At 38.7% G+C, this 25,652-nt stretch overlaps 1 protein-coding gene across 1 annotated transcript in view; it reads right to left on the reverse strand.

The window, feature by feature from the left end:
• The window catches only part of MYRIP (myosin VIIA and Rab interacting protein), a 177,588-nt gene that overhangs the window by 98,054 nt on the left and 53,882 nt on the right, over window positions 1-25,652 (reverse strand). The window contains exon 2 of the mRNA XM_035568846.1: window positions 20,858-21,079. Coding sequence (XP_035424739.1) covers window positions 20,858-21,079 — 222 coding nt within the window. The remainder of the gene's footprint in view (window positions 1-20,857; window positions 21,080-25,652) is intronic.

A 25,652-nucleotide genomic window follows, 5' to 3' on the forward strand; every position in this document is an offset into this window, starting at 1 on the left:
TACATCTTACTCCTCTGGAACCGTGCAATAGGAACAGGATAGGAACAGCATGATCCCCACTATGTTAATGGAAACAAGGAAAAAAAAGAGCTCAGAACTAAACTAACACTCTTGCTTCCTCCTGTTTCCCAGTACCTGCTGGTTTCTTAATGCTTTTCAGCAAATGAAACTGCATTGCAAAAACTGGCACAGTTACAAAAGAAAGTGATAGGGTTGCAAGGCTGTAAGACACAGTTGTATGGAGTCTCACTTGCTGAAATGATCTGCTAAAATGTAGGGGAGAGGAGCATGTCCTGTACTGCAATTATCTTCTAAACCCAAAAGAGGTACAATGATCAGAAGATTTATTAACATCAACTATGGAAATACACAGAAATAACTGGAAGTACTAATCAGTGATAGCAAGTGTATTCCTATTAAGTTAGCTAATTACATGACTGTCAGGAGGTGGGCAGGCAAGGTCTGAAGTATAGCATAATCTGGCTTGTCATTTGCTGTTCCTGTTATGATTACCTGACACATCTCCATCTGTTGCTCATTACTTGGATAAACTTGAGCTCCTTTGAATTACATGTGCTAAGGACTTGTCTTAGTTTAAATATTTTGAAAAAAAAATCATAATAATTCTGCAGTTTCTAAGAATGAGGCTAAAGAACAGCATGCCTTCCACATATCTGAAAAAATTAATATTGCGATCTTTGACATGGTTAGCACTTGAATGCAGTGGAGGATAACATCTTAAATGGACAGAAGGAATTCTGTGCTTCACCATGAAAATGCACAAAATTTGGCAAAAGTATGTCATTTTGCGAAATCATAGTCAAGTTTACAGGAGACTTAGCAAAGCTGTGTGACTTAGCTGCCCCTCAGATACCCCCCCCCGCTCCTCCACACCTACATGTGTGAATATGCTACACCAGTGAAAAATCAGGTAATTTGTGAACACACTCTCGATTAAAAAACGTGCTTATTAAATGCTCACTAAAGCAAAGACAGGAGTGGAGTCTGAGTCATTTGCTGGTGACAGATCTCTGTGAAACAGACTGACAAAGTGTCCCATTTGCCTCTCACGTAGTCTCCCAAAGGATAACAGCCTGCTACTCCTCTTGCCTTGAGTGCCAAAAACATGCAGTATTTGCTGAAAGGCGCTGGCCTTGCTAAAGATGCACATAGCTCTCAGTCTAGTGGCACATGGGGAAGACTTTATTTATTTATTTATTTATTTATTTATTTATTGACAGAAGGAGTACAGAAGCTTGCAGTTGGAATCCCATGCAGGAATGTATACTGTGTCTCCAGGACAAATTTTGGCTTATTGACCACATTACTGCCAGCTTCTGAGGCAAATGAAGTGTTTCATTTTCACCCACTAGACAGTTCTTTTTTACTCCCACACTAAGGCAGATGTGCTATGGATAAACTGGTAAGAAATCAGAAATTGAAGAAATGTATAATGATCATGTCTGAGCCATCACTTCACAGTCTCTTTAATCATTGCATCACAAAACATTTATGTGCTTACCATTGCAACTTAAATGCCCTTTAAATATCTGTGCATGTCACTGAGGTAACTATACCATCAGATTGTCTTTAAATAATCCCAATGATTTTCTTTTGGTACCCTTCAAGCTTTTACAGAATGTTAGAAATATTTAAAGAACTGAAAAGCTAAAAAGAACTAGATCACTATTAATGCAAAGAATAAAACTACTGTATTAGCTGATAAAATAAATATAACATCAGTAAAAATATCCAAGACCACTACAATCTATCTGAAGTGTACCTTTTCTCAACAATTGCCACCTCTTTTATTTCAAGGTAAAGGTAGAAAACAGGAAAGCAGAAAAGTGACATGTTACCATGGAAATGTTTGACACCAAAGACAAATGGAAGGGCTCTAGAAAAATGGCTCAGGTTTAAAATAGCAGGTATCCAGTGTAAGGACAAATCATCTCCAGAAATGAAGGATTTTTTTTCCCCTTATATGATTTAAATACATGGTTTTAATTCTTCAGCCTATCTTAGTCTCGCATTGCATTTGAGAGTCTGTAGCAGTAAACTCATGCTAAAAAAAATCATAAATTTGTGCCAACTATCCCAAGAAAAACTAAAACATCAACTTCCATCTCAAATAGATGCAGTTACAGAACTGCAAAGCAGGATTACTCAAGCAACTAAAATTTATAACCATTGCATGCTCTAAGTGTACCCCTCTGGTGAATGTACAAGGTTCACAAATTCCAGGTTAGATTTTAAATACTTTTAAAGAACATTTTTCATTTCTACTCAGACTGTACTATGACACAGCAAAAGTTATGGTTCATTTGGGAATGCAACATGAACATGCCTGTACTGCACACTTCAGGGATAGTTTAAATGCAAGGTCACTGTCTTCCCAAGAAAGGGCTAAGATTTAGCCCCTGTAAGAGATCAGTAACATGCCTTTTAAAAGACATCTGTCCTGCTGAACAGAAGAGTAGTGGAAGTCATCTTGAGAGAGGGAAGGTATTTAAAGAGTTTGTGACACTGAAAGGTTATGTTTTCATTCCCTGTTGAGAAAACAGCTTTCAGATATAGAGAATGGTGGAAAAATGATGACTGAAGAGTATATTCTCCAAATATACTCAACTGCAAATGGTTTCAGTGATTTAGTGTAATGGGAAGTCTAAACAGCCTACCCTGTTCTGCTATTACTTCATATTATGGACAGAAATGAATTAGAAATTAGATTAAATTCAAATTAATCAAGATACTTATAAAATTTTCAGAATATTTACTTCAATCCCTAAATATATTTGTTAATACTAGGAGTAATACGAAGTATCCTTCTTGTGAAGTATCCCTCTTATGATGCTCTACTTCAAATATTAAATTAACTTTAATTATGGAAGCACAAACAGCACTGGCATAATAACATCAAGTAACATTTCACAGATGATGTTAGTGAATATTTATTTACATAAACTAAAACAGGACCACAAGATAATATCAGATATCTGCATACTGACTGTAGAAGTCAGATTTGGTTTCACAGTGTTTTTCCGTGACTCTGACAGCACCACTGCGGATTTTTAAACATTCAAAATTAGCATCTCTTGTGTACTTTTTGTAACAAGGCTAAACAGTCTGTAAACACCCAGAAAAGCCATTTACATATGGAGCTTTTACACACAACTGAACTCATGGCATCAAAGGAAATGCAGAACCTGCAAGGACTTCTCGCAGAGACTTTATCTAAACTATGTAAAAGACTGGAAGCATTGTATAATCCAACTTTCAGTGTAAACTTATGAGAACAAGAATAAGTTGGGACAAAATAACCATAAATTGTGATAAAGGTGTAACAACAGAAAGCCAGGCAACACACCCTCATTGGAAGAGTTTGTTATCACTTTGAAAAAAAAAATTTCTTTTGCAAAACCACACAGACAGCACAACATTCCACGAAGCAACATTCCACGAAACTCAGGCTTTTTTTTTTTTTTAAATTATTAGGCATAAAAGCAGCACTCTCAATAAATCCCAACAGTAGGGTTAATGGCAAAATCATTTTACTTGATAAAATCAAAATCATTTTGCTTTCTGAAGACTCTCAGAGGCAGTAACTGCTACATTTATTCTGAGAGCAGTGTTCAGACTGGAGATGAATCTGTAGAAGCATCTGGAGACAATTATTCAGCAAGCATTAAAAGCAGAACAGACCTGTGAGATTTGCAGCTGAGGGGAAATCTTTTCTCTCTAGAAATGACGGTCTGCCAGTGCCTTGCAACCTGAGGCATTAAAGATTTGGTATATGGGATTTGGTTCCACAGAGCATTTGACTCCTTCTAAGAAGGCAGTGCACTAGCAAAACTACTCATTTTAAATGAAAAAAAGGTGAAAATTTTCTGCCTGTCATATAAATAACAGGGATTAGGAGAAATCATGGGGCAGCAATAATGCTATCTAGCATTTGGTTCCCCACCTCAACCCTCTTTAGTTTTGTTGCAGTATGCTACTGCAGGGAAAAGACATTTTTAGCTCGAAGAAACCTTCAAAAAACCATGGCAGGACAGTTATGCTTTCTAGCCTGGCATAACAGAAACTTCTTACTACTAAGGAAATTCTAGGTAATAGAGTCACAGTTAAGAGCATTCCCATAAGAAGCTGATTTTTCCCAACCAGATATTGTTTCTCTTCTGCCATAAATAAATAACTGAATGTGGGAGGTGCTGCCTGTACTGCTTAACTAGCAATTGCCAGAGCACTGTTGCAGAATGATCCAGATCTTACAAATGAAGGGCATCATTCATTTTGCTACATGCTGACTTTATCTTCTGCGGTTTCTAGCAGTGAAAATTGTAACATGCAGGTTTTTCTACAATTCCTACTAAATGTAAAGGACTTTCAGAATCCCAGTTCTCATTTATACTAAGTTCTTACTCCTGCCCCCAGATGCATCATCATCCTTGAAAAACTCTCTAGCTGGTACCCAGAGAAGGGTCAGGAGATGCTGCTATTTGTATTAGGATGCCCACAGCTGATTCCATGAACAGGATTTGCTGTGATTTAAGAAATCACATCACTATGGATGAGGTTAATCATGGAAAAATCTCAGAAGAAGAAAACACTTATAGTTTACATATCAGCTGCCCATTTTCAATCAAATCAGCTAGCATCAGATGCCAATCTTAACCAGCCCGTTAATTGGGATGAATGTCAATTCCAGTCTACATGGTAACTAGGAGAAGTACTGTGTTTAGATTCTTTCTCACTATTAAAAAAAAAATTAAAACCATGAAATCTAGAATCTAAAGACAGTATGGAGGAAGTGTTCCCCTTCACTAAATGCAAGGCTCATTTTTATTTCTTTCTGATCAAGACCCCATTTTCCATCTGTTATGTTAGCAACTAAGGGAATTTGCCAGCAACCTCTCCTCACATTTCACTTGAAAATCATTTGGACAGGAAAGGCCGCTTTTCCTACAGAACTCTGATGTTCAATTGCATTGCCTTGACCATAGAAAAACACACCACTGCAGTAACAGCAGTAATGATTAACAATTAAAAGTAGTAAAAATCTGGTTTGGATCTGATGGCAGAAGCCTCAGATCTACTTCCCCATGTTATCGCAGACATGGGAGCAAATTCTGAGCCATTTTGATGCCTTTTTGATTCAGTACGAACCTGGGGGATTACACAATTCTCCAGCAAAACTGAGTAACTTACACTCTTCTAACCTGAAAAGTCCTTCTTCAAATTCATATTCTTGCACAGGCTGCAGAGCAAGCATGAAAACAGTAAAGCTAACAGAGAAAAGTTGACTGTTGCATTCTGATAGATGAGACTCTGAACTGATTCTTGCAGAGGGCTCAGGAGGAGAAAAGTTTTGAAAAGTCTCACCTGGTTGTCTGGACGGCATAGCTGTGGTTCCTTACTAACACACCATAAAATTATCAGATCCTTCCAGAACCTCCGTTTTCCATATGGTTCCTCTCACATCAATGGTTTTAATTGGACACTCCAGGTCTGTACAATCTCAAGCTGAACAATAGTTATGCAAAGGTTATACACATTTTATCAAGGTAGGGATTACTCGTTCTCTCTAAATAAAGCCAAAAAGGCAAAGGCAGGGTGGCCTTGTCACCAGGCAGCAAGTAAGGTATGAGTAGGAAGCAAGCTCTTGGTCCACTGCCTGCTTCCTCACCTGATGAATTCAGGCACCTGCAGAGGAAGAAAAAAAAATTCCTCTATATACTGTAAAACAAAAACAAACAAACAAAAAAACAAACAAACAACGATCTGCAAGCCTTTCTATATGACTTCTATATAAGACATGGAAAGACATGAAAGAAACACTCTTTTCCTCTGTGGCAAAATTGTTGTATTCATTTTCTACCTTTATATATACACTAAAGCTGTGTTTTGAATTTGAAGTCCTTCTACCTTTCATAAACTATTCAAAGACATTTGAAATGCACAGAATCAGCATCAGCAATCATCCAGCAAAATGGAAGTGTCCAAATACTTTTGGAAACCACAATGATGCCTTTATAACCTAAATGAAAAGTGTGCAAATATCAGACAGCTCACGAGATTCAGCACAATCCTGAAACTTTGTCAATCAAGATTACATAAATTCACTTTCTATTTTAAAAAAGTAATTCTGAGAACTAACACTTTTCAGCCTCAGTACTGCTGGGACAGCAACTTTCTTTGTGATACAGAAAGTGTAGAAGTGTGCATGGTGTATTTATGTCCTTTCAAAAATGGAAAAGTACATTTGAACTGAAAACAGCACAATCTTTGTGTGACAAGAATTAACTAAGGTTTTGCAAAGGCTAAACTACATATTGAAAGGCACCCAGTTGTAAGAAGCCAGTGTTCAGAAATGGTGCTGATTTCTGCTTGGATTCTCGTAGCAGTCATCATCTGTACCCAAGATTTGGGCACAATTCAGAGGCGGTTCTTCCCTGAGAATCTCTATACTAAAACATAAATGAATTTGCCACCATTATCTACTATATTTCCCCAATAAAGAATTAGGGCATACAAAGTTTAACACAGCTGCCTTTAGACAGAGATGGTCTGAAGGAAAACCAGGAGCTAAGTCCAGGCTTGCAGAATTTCAAGGTGGTAATTACATCACATGACTCCTCAACATCATCAAGTGCATCTGAGCAGTTGAAATGTCAAATACTGCCAAACCTGGAACAAGCCTTGAAAAGTCTACATATATGCTCATTTAACATAATGCTCTGTATCCCTTTTAAAAGTCAGCAGATTTAAATAAAGCCCCCAAAGAGCCTGGAGGGCTGGAGTCCTGGCTATCTCAGATAAAAAAGGATTTCTGTCCTGAAATCCTACTACTGTAGCTTAGTCCAGGCTGACCACTTGAGAAGTTCTCTTGGCATCCATTAATTCCACTATCAAAAGTGAGCTATCACTAAAAGCAAGTATCACAAAAGTGATACTATGACTACAGTGAGCTCAGCAAAGTGCGTGGCTTCAGGTTTATCTCTGCATTTTTCCTCAGATTCTTATTTGCAAAGAAAAACCATGAAATAACTTTTGAGTATCCAGCTTTCAGACATTTATAGTTAACTAAATACCAGAATTTCAGGCCATCTTTGAGTCTTCTATAGGACACAGGCTACCAGCTCAGACAGACCAGGAATATGGCTCCAGTCATGTCCCATAGTCTCCCTGTATCCAAACTGGTGAGTTGACTGCACAAGTAGAATCCTGGGTTCAAAGAATTGCGAGCAGCAGTACAAGGTCCAAATGGCAGCCAGTTACCATGGACTCATATTTAGGCCAACTATATTTAATGTCTTTATTTATTTGAATGATGGGATGATGTGCACTCTGCCAGTTTGCAGACAAAACCAAACTGGGGAAAGCAGTAAACACATGGGATGGCAGAGCTTGCTATTCAGAGGGACCTGGACATGCTGGAAAAATGCGCTGACCAGAAGATCATATTGTTCAAGAAGAGCAGGAGCAAGGGTTTGCATCTCAGGAGGAACAGCCCAGGCAACAGCACAAGTTGGGCACTGATGTGGCTGGGCACTGAAGGGCTTGGGGATGCTGGTGGACAACAAATTGAGCACAAGTCAGCATCATGCCTCAGAGAGGCTGAGGGAGAGGTGTTTGTGTGGCCTCTTGGGGTATCAAAGGCTTGGGGTGTCAAACTGCTGCCCACAACAACCTCAGAAGAGGGCTTGGAGAAAGCAGCACCAGACTCTCCTCAGAGGTCACCAGGGAAGGACAAGAGGCAGAGAATACATGAAAACATTGGAAATCCTGATTGGATAGCTCCTAACTACACCCCATCTGCCACTTCTTTATTTTTATTTTAAGCTATTCATGAAGCTGGCATATTGCAACATCACAGCCAGCTAGCTATGCAACTGGAGTTCTGGTTTTGCTGGAAGTATTTATAGTAAGTATTGGAGTATGTTAGTGTACAGCACATGTGAGGCAGGTATCTGTCAACCAATTTGCAAATTATATACTGGAAGTGTTGTTCAGGATCCTGAACATTGCTCTCCAGAGTTACTGATCTTTTATGGAGATTTGTGCTGTTTAATTGCAAGTCGGGAATTACGACGACACATTACATGATTAATTTTTCAAACTATAATTGTACTATTCCCCTCAACCTCCTCCTCATACTTATCCTATCAATCTCCTTTCACTCTATTTTGTTACTGCTTCTCTTGCCATAACCCCGTTTTTTGGTAACAAGTAAAAAACATCAAAAGTGGAAAATATGGCACTTAAACACACTACACAGGACAGACTCAAGAGATCTATGCTTCTGCAGGTCTGAAAAACAGCCCTCACTACTCAAACTCTTTGTAAGACTGTTTGGAAACCTGGTGTTTCTCGAGAATTTTCAATCTCTAATAATAATTTTATTGATGAGAAACAAGAAAATGTATTGCTACACATGTTTAGGAGCAACAGACTCTTTTCCATGTGAGAGGTCTAGTTTCTATACTCAGAGAAACTAGTTCATGAAGCAAAGTTAATGCCAACAAATTCTAAATTATTAACCTCAAATTCCATTACTTCCAACAGCCCTCTGATCCTAGAGGCAAAACACAAACAGGCATTTTGACACAGATCATGGAGTTTAAGACTTAAAGGAAACAATTGCAACGTTTGCTGTTTTTTAGTTAGTTTGTTTGTTTTTGTTTGTCTGTTTAAGACAAACAGAATGCAACTGAATTACTTCTCTCCAGAAATGAATAGCTCAAGACTTCCAAAGCACAGAAGACAGAGGCATTCAAAATGTCATTCATGGTGGGCACTTCTTCACAGTACAACACTCTATAATTATTTTCCCCTCAGGACAATTTCCAAAAACATTTTTGATCAGATGTATATGCACTGCCATCATAGAGAGACACCTGGATACCTGTGAGTTTGCAGGATGATGGAACCATGTCATAAACGTCTTTGTCTCTAACTCTTATCACGAAGATTGAATCAGAATCAGAGATTGAAAGTGCTTTTGAGAACTGCAGCTATCTGAGCTACAGAGAATCCAAGAAGTCCCCTAGGTTATGAAGCACTTGCAAACACATCAGTGGGACAATTATGACTACTTATGTAATTTCTACCATTCTTTACAAGGATTTCTTCTATCACATAAGCATTCATTCAAGCTTCCATACTCCAGTCTCTACTCTACATGCCACAATATTGACCAGCCTGAAAAAAAAAAAAAAAACACAAATAGAAAGCAAATTTGTCATCAGCAAATTGAAGGCAGTGTGAACCACGCTGTCTTCATTATCCTGTTAACCTGTATAACCTCAGACTGTGACAGATGATGGAACAGAATATTTCTTTACTAAATGAACTAACTTTTTCATTCACTGCTAATTATCTCCTGGAAGCCTAATGAAAAGAGAAGGAAGTGTCTCTCAAGCTGAGGCCTGGAAAAGCATCCTTTAGTCTGCACATCAATGGGCAGAAGCAGGGATGAGACCTAAAAGAATCAGTGAGGACATCTGGCTTGTAGATGTTGCCAAAGGACATCACTCACCAAATTCCAACCAGCTTTACCACATAGAAAATTTGAAATCAATTTGATAAGGGCAATCACTACTACAACCACAGCGGCAAAGGCCATCTCATTACCTTACAAAGTTTATCTCCCCAAAATAAGCAAGATCTCTTCATCACAGAACATCCCCTAGACAACAGGACTAATAAAACAGCTCCAGAAATGTGCCAGAAGTTTGCTGTTGGCATCCAACAATCCAGAGACAGAAGTCAAACCATAAAACTATATCACATTAATTCCCTGAAACTTACCAGTTTAAAATATTTTGGGGGACTATGGAGAGAATAAAAGACATATTTTAAAATAAACTATTAAATACTGGGAAACTAACTGATCCACCTGATTCTGAGGAAAGCTTTTAATCTCAGCTCCCATGTTTCAGGGGACTGTTCCTTTGTAAAATTTCCATGTTGGACCTCATCATTTTCCAGTCAAAACAAGTGTGCCATCTGTGAAGAATTTCCATTTTTCACTAACATAGTTTTCTGATGAAAGCATTTCATCAAGGAAATTCTTAAGCACGCTGTAAATCCAGCAGTAATGTGGAAATAAACAGGAAGCTTTCTTTTGCTATGATCAAACAGCAGATTTAAAAGTATCTTGTTTTTAGAAAGCTTTTATTTAGGCACTCTGTCAATATCCAATCTTCATCTCTAAAGCAGTTTCTGCAGAAAAAGATACAACAGCCTGAAATAAAGGCAGATGCAAACTCAAAAACAGCTTTAGGTCACAGATTGTTTTCCCCCTACGTTAAAATTATTTTATTTGTGGATACAAAATAAATACAAGGGTTGCCTACTAGTTGCTGAGCTAAAATTATATTTGCCTGAACAGCTGTAGCACAAGATGCAGATGTGATGTGCAATAAGAAAAAGTAGGAAACATATTTACAATACAGGTACTTTTGGCAGGCATAACCACTTATTTCACCATCCACAAGTGTAGGGTCATATTTTGAAAGTAGATAGGGTGGAGGATGCAAGAAACATAATTAACTCCAACAGCCATACACTTGTCCCAGTATCTGGAGAAAGACCTTACAAACGCCTGACTGCAGAAGAGATGTGCTACTACAAAAAAAGTACAAAAAGCCATATACTTAATTTTGCATACAAATTTAGTAACCACTCCTTGTCTTTGGCAGAAAGACAGGGCAATTGCATTTTCCACCTTTCTTTACACCTAGGTCACAGAAGCAGGATAAATTATTGCCTTACAAAATACATAAATTCGTAGTCTCATAGATTCATATTGAAGATGATAAGTGGTATGTGCTTCAGTATCTATTTCAAGTGAGAGGTGTTTCTGAATAATAACAGCACACGAGGGATTTACTTATCGGTGTCGCTGAGCTTTTTAAAAATGACAAATTAAATTTTCATTTTAACTTCTTTGGTAACACAAGAACCTTTTAAGAAGATACTATTCCTGATAGCAAAGCACATTAGCTACAGGAAAGACACATTTATTATTGCCATTCACAGCTAGTGGCTACAAATCTGGAGGATTTCCAATTTTATCACCAGGAAAAGAAAGCTTGTGCAAACCACAGCATTTATAATGCTCTAAGTGTACCCACACATAACCGGGCAGCTGTTCACAGTTAACAGGATAAATCTTTCTAAGGAAAAAATGCACAGAGGAGCCACAGAGGACCTTTGATCCACAGGGAGGGGAATAAAAATAGGATTTGGCTCATACTTGTGGACTGTGGATACAATCTTTAGCTCATAATGACAGAGGGACATACAGTATCAAGATAAGTAAGTTATACTGCGCTCTTAATGTGGGAGAAGACTCTTCCTTCACTGCAGAGATCTTCCTTCTTGATTTCCAGTTCATTAAATTCACATTGGGCCCAACAAAACATTACAAACCCATTACAAACCCATTACAAAACATTACAAACTTTCCAATCAGAAAAAAAAAAAAAGGCAAAAAGCACACAGAGAGGACTGGCAGAGCAGTCTTTGTCAAAGCTTGACAGTTGCACAAATACATCAGGAGAAAACCTGACAACTCAGCAATTGCATGCTAACAGAAACAAACATATGCCAAGTCAGTTAGCACTCTTTCATATCGATCGTATAAAGATGTTCAAGTATGTCCACTTGAAAAGTCTGCTCTGTTTAAAGGCAACTGTAAAAGTTGCTAGGAAGAACCAAAAGTACTTTTTATTTATTCTGTGCATTTTATGATTGCAAAGTAGTAATTGAGAAAAATAACACTTAATAACTGGAATGTGATTTTTCTCCACCTTAAAAAATAATTCATCAGAGTTGTCATTTGGCAGAAATCAGCAAAAAGAAATTCTAACACAGTGAAACATGAAGACCCTCTGACTTAACCCAAAAATGGAACATCTCATCTAGAAATTATGAAAATCACTGTTTATACATTTTTTTTTTAAATTAAAGATTAGTAAATTCATTACTAAAACTTCACTACCTTTTTTCCAAGGGCACTTTCACTGAAACTAATTGGTATAAAATAAAAAAAAAGTCAGAGGGGTATTTTATTTAACAGCTTTTTCAGATTAATATGTTTTGAAAAATATTTCCCAAACAATGTTATGCTAAGAAGAGTTTAGAAACCCAGCTTAGAGGAGAAAAACATGAATCAGAAGTCAGCTTCTGCCAGGCAAGTAAGCATCCTGTAGTCCTGGAGAGGACGAGGAAAGGCTGACACTCAGTGGAGCTGCAGGATGACCCAGAACGTTGAAGGCCAGCAGATAGCCCAGTGCTGCCACATGAGCTTGGAGGGGGAGCACTGGGGCTGAAATGCCTGGGCAGCAAATGTCTCCTCTTGAATTTTACAGTTCAGCCTGTCTGGGGAGCTCCTGCTCTGAAGCACACTATCCTACATTTCAACTCATGTTACCACAGGACTGAGCCAAAATGTTCTTCCTCTCAAAAAGCTTACCTGCGAACTTCTGCAGGGGCCTAGAGAAACATCCACAAGGTCGCCCACATACAGGCAGCAGGTGGAGAGAAAAGGACGATGCAGTATGGGATATTCAGAGGGGTTTATCAGATTCCAAAAGTGCTTGGCCATGTTGAGTTTATTATAATTATCAGCTCACAAATCTGCTGAAGCAGAGGGGGTGTCAGGAAAGCAAACCTCACCCTGTCAACCAAGAAAAGTCCATCGCAACACACAGGAATGATCACATTTAAAATAAGGAATTGTGGGTATTTTTAATTAGCTTTCCACTTGTCAACTTCACTGAAAGGCCATGGCTTTTGAAAAACTGAAAGGCTAAATAAGATCAATCTATAATTCATATGTTGTGGAAAAAAATGTGCTGCATCCCTGCTTACTCATCTCCCAGTTCAGCAGTCCCAATATTTTTGCATACTATTTACACAGTATTTATTTTTTCATCTGGATCACCAAGTCACCAGCTCTGCAGGGCTGCTTTCAGTGAGTTCTTCTCCCAGTCTGTACTCATGCCTGGCATTGCCCCAACCCAGGTGCAACACCTTACATTTAGACTGGTTTATCCTCATTAGGTTCATATGGACCCCCCTTTTCTAGCTTGTCCAGGTCCCTCTGGATGGCATTCCTTCCAGTGTATTGACTGCTCCACTCAGCTTGGTGTCATCTGCAAACTTGCTGAGGTGTCATCTATCAAACTTGCTGATAAAGATATCAACAAGGCAAACCCTTGAGGCACACCACTCATCACCAGACTCCACCTGGACATAGAGCCATTGACCACCGCTCTCTGGGTGTGGCCTTCAAAGCAATTCCTTATCCAACGAATGGTCCACCCTTCAAATCCATCTCTCTCCAATCTGGAGACCAGGATGTCATGTGGGAACATGTCAAAGGCCTTACAGAAGTCCAGGTAGATGACATCAGTCGGTCTTCCTTTGTCAACTGATGCAGTCACTCCATCACAGAAGGCCACCAGATTGGTTAGGCATGATTTGCCTTTGATGAAGCCATGCTGGCTGTCTTGGATCACCTCCTTGTCTTGCATGTGCCTTGACATTGCTTCCAGGAAGGTCTGTTCCATGATCTTTCCAGGCACAGAGCTGAGGCTCAATGGTCTGTAGTTCCCTGAGTCCTCCTTTTAACTCTTTTCAGAAACAGGAGTAATGTGCTTGGGAGAATCCAAGCACTTACTTTCCTGTGCTACTGCAACACAGGAGGCAAAGTTTTTAACTAAGCTGACTGCAGCAAACTGTCTATAATAACAGTATGTTATAAATACTTAACATTTTACAGCCATAGCATTTAACTTTTCAACAACTGACCTCCAAGACCTCAGCATCATTAAATCCATTCTGCACATGGGGAAATTCGAGACATGCGAACTTCCCCAAGGTCACATGGCAATCAGGTGAGCAGCTAGAACTGGAATCTAGATCTCCTAAATAACAGGTTAGTCCTCTGGGCACTCAGCTGCACACTCACTTCAGAGGTTACTCAAAGCTAGAAATGATCACCTAATTAGCATTTCTATTTAGCCATTTTAATAGACCTCTCTTCTACTCTCTTCTCCAATTCCATTTTGATACTTTTTCTCAAACTGAGTGCAGCATTGCAATTGGCTGTGTGTTATACAAGTACAGCTGTACACTGTATAGCAGAATTGAAATTGTTCACAGTGCATACTTCGGAAATAATTAAGACAGATCAGAATAGCATTAAAAAATAAAATAAAAAAATAAAAACAGTAGAGATCAGCCTGCCAAAGCAAACAGTTTGCACATTTTTCTCCCTCTCCCACCCAGCTAGGAAAAAACTAAATAAAGCAAAGACTCTTCCTGGCTCATGTGCAAAATCCAGGCTATGGCCCTTGCTCTTCAGGGATGCTGTAAGCAAACATGTGATGCTTTCACAAGTTTCTAGAGAGCTTATCAGTCCTAAAGAATGGTAAACAGAAACAGCTGAAGAGATGAGATATAAACCAGGGAGTTAATGGTGGGAAATGGAAGAGGAAGAAAATTGCAATAGAATGGCAGGCATTTTTGGAAGGAATTGCATCAATTTGTAGAAGTACATGCAGCTGAGGAGCTAAGGAAAATAACTTTCACTGCTATTTACGTAAAATTAGTAAATCCCTTAGGTAGAATATGAATGGACTAAATTAGATGACTTCAAAAAAAGAAAAAAAAGAGAGAGACAACAAAACCCATATGGGTCCAGTGAAGACAACACGCACACGGCAGAGCTAAAACATCTTTTCTTTTCTTCCACACAGCAGGCAAATGTTCCTATCCAATTCTATCTTGGAAGGAAAAATGCACATTTCCTGCCATTTACGTGACAAAGTCACAGCTTCCAAATTCTGTAAAAGTTCTCTCAAATCTCAGACAGGAACCTCACACAACAGAAATATCCAGCTTTCATATAGGTATGCACAAAGCTGCAGTTGAGGTAGACTATCTAAAAGATACTTCAGCTTCCTTTTACCAGATGGTTTAGCCTGCTTGAAAACAAAACAAGATTGCTAAGCAGTGTTATACTTAATCAGCTTTCCACAATTAAGTCATGAAACCAACTGTTTTGTTACAGCTAAATGCATCAACAAACAAATACAAGGTTCAATTATTAACTAGGACTACTTCTTTTTCATAAATACCATCCCAAGGCTTTGCCAAATTTTGCTTTCGTTTGTGTGCATGTGTTTTTCTTTCCCCACAGACACAGCAATTTATAATTCCAGCTGTAAAGTACCTTTGAAAGCTAAGCTTAGGCACAATTTTATTTCAAAAGTGTCACAGGAGTTCCTTACCATGAAACATCCTGCACATGCTTTGAACGCCCAGGCCAAAACTTCACAAAAATTTACTAGCCATTACCAATATACACAATCCTCAGCAATGGAGTGGAAGGGAAAAAGAGGAAGGCGAAACAGAGAGATGGAAGTTAGTGTTGCGCTCATCTGCTTTTCACTTGGCAGCGCCTGCCCATTCTCAGCTGCAGGGTGTTTTAGGTCATGGGACAGGGGAGCTGCTGCAGGCCCCAACATCATGGCTTCATGCAGCCCTGAAACTGGAAACAATTCATGCTTGGTGTTAGTGTCAAGACAGGAAATAAACAGGAAATAAAGAAATATTATCATCCTCTCTTTACACAGATGAAAGAACTTCAGCCAGCAGTTCTTGCTAACAAACGCCAGAGATTAAATTTGTAGAAAATGTATGTGGTTTTGGTACCTCACATTATGAGATGCTTTCCCATCCACAAAACTTCTCTAAAATGTCTTAGTGATTTCAACACATCACCTCAAAACAGGCAGCAGGGATACACGAGGCAAATACACATACGGGTGACTGTAAGATAGGCCTCCACTACACAGTTAACTGTGTCTGGCCTGTGAGCTCAGGTACCAAGGTGAGCTTTGGCTGAATGTGAGCACTGCCAAGGGTGCCTTTACTGCATTCCTGCAACTGCATTTTAATGTATGTTCCCAAATTCTTTGCAGAAACTTCTCAGATGCTTTCCTTGTTAACTGTACCCAGCAGAAGAACAGGCCTTTTCTGGTAATTGCTGGAGGAGAATGAGAGCATGACAAACATCAGACAAACTTCACACCATTGCTGCAAGTTGTCTCCAGACTGAACTTTAGCAGAGTTCCCCATCCAGCTCATCCACACAGAGCAGCCAAAGTATTCCTGCAGAGACTGTAAAGAGTTTTACCTAAAACTTGCATCAGCTAAGCAGGGGAGATGTACTGTTTGAAAGTCTAAACTCACACTGACTCTACCATGTTTCCACAAAAATACACTGTTTTGCTGACATTACAGCACATTATATTAAATACATGCTCCAAACAAAACCATCTGAAATAGAGAAATTTTATTTGGGACTGTTCCTGGGTGTGGCAAAGCTCCAGCCTATTTGAAGGGTGTTCTGTCTGCCCATTACTCCTTTTTTATATTAATATTACTTCCAATACACGTTAGTCAGAGACAAATGTACTGGGCTCTGCAGGTAGGCTAGACCTTCATAAATTGTCCTCATTTCTTGCTGTACTGTACATTTTAAAAAGCTATCTAATTGATCTAATTCATTTTCATGTTCAGTAAGACAATTACATTTGCTACTAATGCTAATTGTTAGTCTAGTTAGAACCTTACCTTACCTTTCAAGTGTGCTCTAAAATAAGCTCAAAATAAAGTGCGGTAAAGAACACTCAAAAATAGCTCTGGATCGAGACTCTGTGAAGATAAATAATAGTGTCTTCCCCCCCTCTTTTTTTTTTTTTTCTTAAAGCAGCAGTCAAATTATCATGAAAAGTTGGGTCAATATTGGAAGTATGAAAAACAAAACAAACAAACAAAAAATCTGTGCTGCAAGCAACCATAGTGACAATTTTTGAGACACATTTTGAGATGCTCAGACCACTACTTTGACTGCACGAAGTTCAAGTTTATGCAGCATCACTGCATTTTCCATTAGTCAACACCATTAAGGAGAAAAGGAGCAGTGCTTGGATCTCTGTGTCTTAATAACTGTCATTAGCAAAGGACGATCAGCAGCAAAGCAGCTTCTATGAAGGAGAATGATGATGCTCTGCAGACCCCTGTATGTCCCCTGTAATGCCCCCTTACTCAAAACGTGGTTCAAGGGAGCTAAGCAGAGGCCACCAGATGATGATCTCATCATCTGAGTGAGGTTTTTGAGAACAAGTGAGAGAATCACACAGCAGATGGATGTGAAGGCATGAACAGATTAGGTGCACACATTCTCACAAAGGCAGAGATCTTCTAATAAGCAAATAAGTGACACCAGAAGAAGGAAACCTAGAATGCTAGAGAGTTATGAAAAAAATGTGGTGGATAGCCTTCAGATGTTTGTGTATCTTATTTTGGATAGACCTGTATAACCCCCCCCTCCTACAGTCTAGAAGTATTATGGGATTGGTGTAGAAAGCCTGGAAAAATATGCATTTTAATGGCTTACACTATATATTTTTTTATTTTGTTGTTGTTGTTGTTGTTGTTGTTGTTGTTGTTAGTGCAAGTGTTAAACTGGAAAGCAGAGTATCCCTTAGCAGGGTGCTGTGGAATATGACTCCTTATGGTTTGGAAAAGAAAGACAAGGAAAGACCTCCGTCTGAGGGCATCAGACAAATGGAAATAATACCCTATTACTGATAAATGAGCAAAGAACCCCCTTGTCTGGCACCAAGTATTAATCCAGAGGGCAGAGCAACTGTGTCTGGAATCTACTTAGCCAAAAGCACTTAATAATATGTACAGACTGCTGCCCAAACACATCATCTTATATGTGTCTAACTAGAAGACATTGTACAAAGCTTTTGAAGAACCAGAAATGCACTATACACAAATGGAAAACTTGACACCAATAGTATACAATTTTATCATAACATACTTAGAAATTAGAAAGATACACATGAGCAAAACAAACAAACAAACAAACAAACAAAAACCAAAACACTAGAATGTTAATAAAGGCCTTCAGAGATAAATCTAAACCAGAATGCATTAGCAGAAGGTGTTGCAGAACTGAAAAACTGGGAAAATGAAGAAAGGTTCTGCAGTTCCTCGCAGCAACATTACTAGAAAGCCATTTCCAAGTATTGAGATTCCATGCTGAGACAAATCTTGTAATACCTAAAAGATGCAACAAAAGAAGAGATGCGCTTTAAAGAGGAAAAACACTTTTTTTTTTCCCCCATTGGCTTACGGATGAGCTTACTGCCTTTAGAAGAAGTGAAGACTGTAACATTTTGGCCCCATTTTCTACAAATGTTGTATGTTTCAAATCCTGACCTGCATTATTTGCTCTCTGCTAAATGTTTAATGTAGATCTCTGCTTTGGAAGATGAAAACCAATTTCCACCGAACACATAGCTGCAGTAGGGTCATGCCTTGAGAGATTAACTAAACATACCAGATTTTCTTCAGCGTCAAGACCACCCCCGTGTAGAAATCTACCAGTAAACTATTTACAGCCTGCAGAAGTTGATGCGACTCTTTTAGAGGAAGCTTATAGAGAAAATGATGATCTAAAGGTAAGGACACAGCTCTCAGAAGTGTTTTAAATTCAAACCCAAGTGACACTTATGCAATGTATTACTCTCAAAAACAAAAAAAAACAAACAAAAATCATCCCCAAGTCTTTGGTCCTGGTTCCCAAATCATAAAGGAATTTTTAAGATTTTTTTTGCATGTACATATAGACACAAAGCAGCTTTCAATTCACCTAATTAGAGTTTCAAGCTCTAATGTATAAGGTTAACCATCTTTAAAAAAATAATTACTGCTAGGAATGCTTTATAGCCTTTTGTACAGTAAGAAACTGCTTCCAACATAAGAGAACTGTATGTATGACATAGTCCAAATAAAAGCTAGAAGTGAAACTCAGGGTATTGCAGCACTGCTCTAGAGTGGAACTGAAGAGCACAAGCAGGTCATTAAGGAAAATCCGAACTGAAAGTGTTCATGCTTTCCCAGTTCAACTAAGCCCTTTCTACACAGCAGAGAATTACAACATTAACTCTTACATAAATAAAGAAAAATGGGGGGGGGGGGAGAGAACAACCTGAAAGCGCAGTCCTCTGAGATGTTTCTAGCTCAGTATCTAATAGTGTAGTAAGACATGCAGAGAAGTAGCAGCTAAACAAAGAGCTATGTTTACTACTAGTGTTAACTTACTATAGGAAAAAATAAAAGACATGAGAAGAAGAGGACATCTGGAGGAATAGGAGGGCATAGTCCATGCTCCCTACTTCTAAGTCACTGAGAAAGGGACTGGAACTGACAACAAACTGTGGCATTTACCCCAGGTTTTTCCCTGGAAGAAATACTGAGCGGTAGTTCAAAACAATACCCCCTCAAAAAAAAAAAAAAAAAAAACAACTCAGCAGCTTCTGGGGAATCCTCACTCCAGCTTCCCCTGCAGGGATGTGTAAGTCACGTGGTCCAATAACCTAGGGCATAAAATTATTAGCATCAGTGTTATTTAATTTATTTTCTGAAAAACAACTCAAGCTGAGTCCCACATTTCATAAATAAGGAAAATGTTTGTAAACGCGTTACAATTGAGAGAAGTGGAGGAAAGAGGTGTCATGAAATGGTTAAATGAATAAAGCAGAATTGAACACTGGCTGTGCATCTCTCTGTGCTGCTGGAAAAGAGACTCCTGTCATTCTTCTCTTGCCTCGACAGGGGTTTGTTGGAGTAGGTTTCCCTAAGGGAATGTCAGAGGAGGAGCAGATGCCCCTGGGGAACACATCCTCCTTTGGGCTTAAAGGCTGGCATTTGGAAACAGAGTCACTCACTTGGGATCCCTACGATCTTAAAGCCCTGTGCAAAAGGGCACACACTTCATTCACAGATATGATGTGGAAACTTAAGATTCAAGTGGGTGTTGATCAGAAGCAAGCAGGAAAAATGAGTGGCTGGCAAGCACAGAAATATTGTACAACATTGGAAAAGGACACAGCTCTTGTCTTGATCCTCCAGTCATCTCTGTCGTATTTGCTCAGCTGTTTTACTCACCAATGTTCAAAATTAAACTATGAGGAACTGATCAAATTCATCTATGCTTCTCATCCAAGTAAAGAAGTCAGAGATGATACTATGCTACCGCAACTGAGGCTGCTTTTGGTACCTGGCCTACAATGCAGATAAGAAGGACTATCAGAGTCATCCTCCAGGGAGTGGTCCATTTCCCACTGTTACGTTTGCTTGGATTAGCTTTGGTTTTTTGGTGCTGTCTTTAAATGTGTTGGCTATATTATCCTCAAAAGGGTGAAACAAGTAAACCACTGATACCGTCTACAAACAGAGGCCTGACAGCACATTCTTAACAAATGTTAAGAATTAAAACAGGTTGCACTGCTGCTTTGTATAGTTATTTGCCAAAGTAAGCCTAAAGCATCCCTACCAATAAGCCAGCATTTGGAAAAGCACTCCAAAACTCATTCACAGATGGATGATCTAGTCACCAATATTCTTCTTTCCATGCCCCACCTATCAACGGGATTTGCTGAAAAATGATTAACTACACTCAGGTTAGGTTAGTTACCTAGACATTCAAGATCACAGCCATGTACAAACTAAGTCCAACTAGTGCTTGCTGATTCATCAGATCAACTAAACAAACCTGGGAAATGCAACAGGTAACCAAACATTCTTAGAACAAATTAACCCCTAGAAAAACAGGTACATCATGTCGCAGGAACAAATCAACCCCATCATAAACAGGTACTTCGTGTCCCATCCTGCTAGTCTTAACTACTGACAAATACAGGGAAAAGAGTAGGTCAGGCCACAGCTGCTTTATACAGGCTGTTGAACAATAGGTCCCTACCTTGCTTGCTGGCAGACACTGCAAATCCAAGCCTTCTCCTTCTTCTGGTAAGAGCTGCAGCTCTTGCAGATGTTGTACTTGCAGTCTTGGCACTGTCGCTTGCTGTTGATAAGAAAGGTGAAAGGGGAACAGCAGCGAATACAGCAGTGCTCATTGAACTTCTGCTGCTTGGAAAGGATGTTGCACTTGTTACCCTCTTCATCCAACTTCTGCTTCATTTCACTGGAACAAAAATCAAAAGAACAAATATAAATCTCTTTGCCTTTTTCCTCTTTCAATATTCTCATGTGATACTGTTTAAATAACTTCTGCAGGTGTAAAACAAATGTCAGAAATGCATATTCTAAATCCAGAACTGGGAAGCAAAAGCTCCTACATTCTCTGGAGTCACATGTCGCTGGTCCATGTAAACTCTGCTGTGTCAGAGCAAACAATCTCCGTTCACACAGCTCCAGTAACACTCTGCAAAACCAGACTGCTGCTCTACCTACTCCAGCTGTACAAAGCCCTTGTGACATCTGAGAATTCATATCTGCTTTCAGAGCACTTCGCAAATCAAAAACCAGGCTATGAAAGTCAAAAGACTTGGTGTACAGTAATAAAAAAAAATACTCTGCTCAATAGTTTTGAAAACAAAAGTGCTAAGTTTTCTGTGTTCTAATTCATGGAGTCATATTATTTATAATAGCTCAGTCAAGGAAGTTAATCGCATATTTCTTTCCAGAGCTTTTTTTTTTTTTAACTAAATTAGGACCAACACTGAGCCAACTGCCAACTGTTTGTGAAAAAATTTTCAGACCTCTATTGCAGACCTCTAGAGTTTTCTGTATTCCAGCAAAAGAGCTCATTTATTAAAAAAACAAACAAACAAAAAAAAAAAACAGAAAAAAAAATGAGAGAAAAAAAGAGAGAAAAAGAAAGAAAAACAGAGAGAGAAAAAAGAAAAAAGATTTTATGTGTGGCATTTATTAATTTGCTATCTCCCATTTTATAGTGCTTTTGATATTTTCCAAATGAAGCAATATATTACACAATATGAGTAATGAAAAACAGTCAGAATGAACAGTTGTGTGAGTGGACAGTTTCTGGCATCTACAACTAGTATCTGTATTAAAAGAAAACAGCATTCATGAAAAACATGCTAGCAAAAGCCTAGAACAACAGCACAACTATAAATATATTCATTTTTTTCTGTTTTTCAGAGTTAGTAGTAGCTAACTTACTATTTCTAAGCGCTGATTAGAACCACTTATAAGACTAGAGTAACACAAAAGTCTAAAAAAAAACCCAAAATCTAGAGGTACCATAAGAGGTGGATTAAGCTGCAGGAAGACAGTCGTGACACGGTGACTTGTATTTAAATTTATGCTTAAATATCTTGGTACAGGAAAAAAAAATATATACTCCTATTGCATACTTATTCAGAAACTCAACCAAGATAATCTATAAGCATCCTTATGAGCCAAGCCTGGAATGTTAAAAAGACTCACTTTACTAGGCTATACATCTTCTAATTTGCCATTTCTGTCTCAGATTAACAATTTAAAATAAAAACAGCCTGTTTATTAAGGTCTGACAGGTCAATTCTAAACCTCAAGTCTAAAAGGCAATTACGGTAGTGATCTAAAGCATGTCATTTCTGAACTTGCATGTATGTCATATTTAACCATATTCCAGATACAGGTTTTATGAATTTAAAACTTTAGAACAATGTATTTTTCTGTTGTTTGTCCCCAGTATAAAGGTTTGGCCCACCTGCTTGAACTTGAATAAATATTCTTCAGAGTTTCAAGTAAATAATCTTTATGACTTCTGTTCAGATTGTAAAACCTTCTAAAAAGCTGTAAAACTTTTCTTGCTTCCCATCTAGAGGCCTTGCTGTGATTACATACTCAAGGGTTGAGGGTAGGTAGAGCTGTAACCATTAAATGCGAAGTTAAGAGCAATGTACATTGACAACTCACCACACATATTGTGAAGTTTAAAACAAGCTGGAGGGAAGACTAGGATATGATTGAGAAACAGGTTAAAACAAAACAAAACAAAACAAAAAATCTAGGATGACCAAACTCCAGGCCTCTCCTTTGGGAGCTGCTCTGGAAGGAGTTCATGAAACAGCAATGCTGAAGGCCCCAGTCAGCTTTATTAAAATATAAAACTACAAAAACCCACCTGCTTTCCATATAACAAGGGAAAAAATTACCTGCAGAAACCTGGTAGCAGTCCTTCAAAAAGGATGAAATATATCAGCTACAACGCAGGATGTCAAGCTCCAGGACAGAGTCCTGGCACAATTTTGCTACCAGGCTCCCCGAAACCTGTTCCTCTGCTCCTCTCTGAGGGAGCATCTCCAACTGACGGGATGCAGCCAGCTGACACTCACCTCGCACCAGCCTCTGTTTCAAACTGGCACACTACAAAAGGCCAAGTCCAGCTGGTGGGGTTCCCATACCCCCTGTAGCTTCCTCAGGTGATGGACAAATATAATTGTAGACCTGCCAGCTGTGTATCAGATGCTCCTTTAATCTGTACAGAACCTGATGGTCCCTTACTCCTTGGCTACCATGAGAAGTCACAGGCTGATTGCTGAAACTTCTCTCCCATTCACACCTTTTGAACTTGATGTTCAAGGTCCCAGATTGTTATTACTGAAAGGGGGTCCCCACCTCTGCTCTTGCTTCCTCACTTTTTTTTTCCCCCCCTAGAAGTGGACAACCAGCTGAGTGCAATGCCACTAAATTTAGGGAAAACACTAACTGGAATTTTTATAGCCCCTCTCCAACATCTGCCCTGGAGTTAACTAGCCGGAGATGCCAAGGAGAACTCCTCAGCATTTCATCAGTTCCATAGTCTCTATGCCATGAAGTGTATTGTGCAAACAGTGGTAAAGCTATATACTGACAGGGTCATATATTTTTCCCCCTGCTATATACAGTAAGAACCAAATTCTTCCAGCAGGCATATGCCTCCCTCATTATTTACTCTCTATGGATTCAGCACTCGTTTATTTTAGCTGCCTCCTTCTCAGGTAGTTTATTCTTCTCCATCAGGATGGGCATCTAACACAAATCCCTTGTTAGAGGCAGTGCAACACCATCGCTACAGACATTTTATTTCTCCTTACGTCTTTGCTAAATTGTCCCCAAGGAAACTCTATTTGCCTCTCTTTCAAAAAGTGGAGCACAGGATTGTACTGGGTACCTTTGGAGCATATGCCAAGTTATGCCATAATCTTAGAAAGTGTCTTTTTTCTAGGCTCCTATCAACACAAGTCACAATTGTGCCTTGTGGTATATTTAACACATAGTATGTCTATTAGTATTCTACACATTATTAGTGCTGTCAAAAAAAAAACAAAACAAAAAAACAACAACAACAGCAAAAACATGTTAGTACATGTGCAAACACACTGCTTGCAGTTGGGGACCCTTCGAAGAACACACAGCCCTTTAATCTGCACAGGGATTTCGATCCACCAGCAGTAGCTGAGTTTCAGGAAGGATTAGACAGCAGGGAGTGTACCAGAGGGGAAAAAAAAAAAAAAGTAACATTAAAAATCCCTCAAAACCAGAAAAACACAAAGCTTTGGCAGGTTGGGGGAAACACCTCAGCATTCCAGTGCTAAGAGGCTCATAAACTGTTATGAGTAAACTACTTCTTGTATCAAAAATTAAGACAAATATTTCACAGTCCAATTACTGCAGCTGTAGTTGTATTCTATGTGCTATTTCACAAGCATTTCTTCAGGTTCTTTTTTTCCCTTGAGTTACTCATTTCTACAAAAATAGCCTCAAATCTTTCTTCGTAGTTTTTCTTGGCCTCTCTTTTCAAAACTAAGAGCTAGATGGTGCTGCCTATGTATAAACTGATGATATTGTCCCATTAAATTGTTTTAAATTGTTGTCCAAACGTTGCCTCTGCCACTTCAAAAGGCCTACGATGACAGCATTGCCTTCAAAAATCAATGTTAAACATTCAGTGACTACTGTGCATTCAAACTGAATACCACTGGGTAAAGGAACAGTGCTGACTTTTCTCTTATTTAAGTGGTTATAAAGCAGGAATGAATATTGCAGGGGTGATGTGCACACTGGAAAAAGTGAAAGCAGCATCCATGCACATAGGGAGATGAGGGAATTGGGCTGAACGGATAAGATTTTTAAAAAGCATCCAGAACTGATGTAGCAATGTTCTGCCTAAAATCAATAACAATTTTTAATATTGACTGACAGCAAGCCTGCTATGAAAGCCACTATGTCCGGAGCACTCACCATGTGGCTACGGTCAGTGTGAACACCATCAAGAAAATAACAACGGAATTAGACACATGAAAAGTGAGCCGAGTAGCATGCAACTTTAATACCGTCAGCAGCCTGATCAGATAACAATGTATTAGGAGCTTAGGATAACTTATTTTTATATTTAGTTAAGGTTAAGTGAGGTACAAGAATAAAAACCTATTTCAGTATTTCATTATTATTATTATTTTGAACAAGGTTTTGCAACAAGCATGTAGAGGCTAAATGGACTCTGTATTACCCTAGCAACATACACACCTGCCTAGACTGATGCTGAACAAATTATCACTGAAAGAAAAATGTATATTTCACCTTTAACAAATAAAGTTATCCTTCTACAGTCTGGGATAGCATTGTGAAAAATAATCAGCTACCTATATGAAAAAGTATCATGGATTCTGATGACAATCTCTTTCTAAAAGAAAGAAATCCACAACTGTGGTGATAATTTTTGTTTGTTTGTTTTTGTTTTTGTTTTGTTTTGTTTTACATTTGCT

The sequence above is a fragment of the Cygnus atratus genome, chromosome 2, assembly GCF_013377495.2.
Source record: "Cygnus atratus isolate AKBS03 ecotype Queensland, Australia chromosome 2, CAtr_DNAZoo_HiC_assembly, whole genome shotgun sequence".
NCBI classification, from domain to species: Eukaryota; Metazoa; Chordata; class Aves; order Anseriformes; family Anatidae; genus Cygnus; species Cygnus atratus.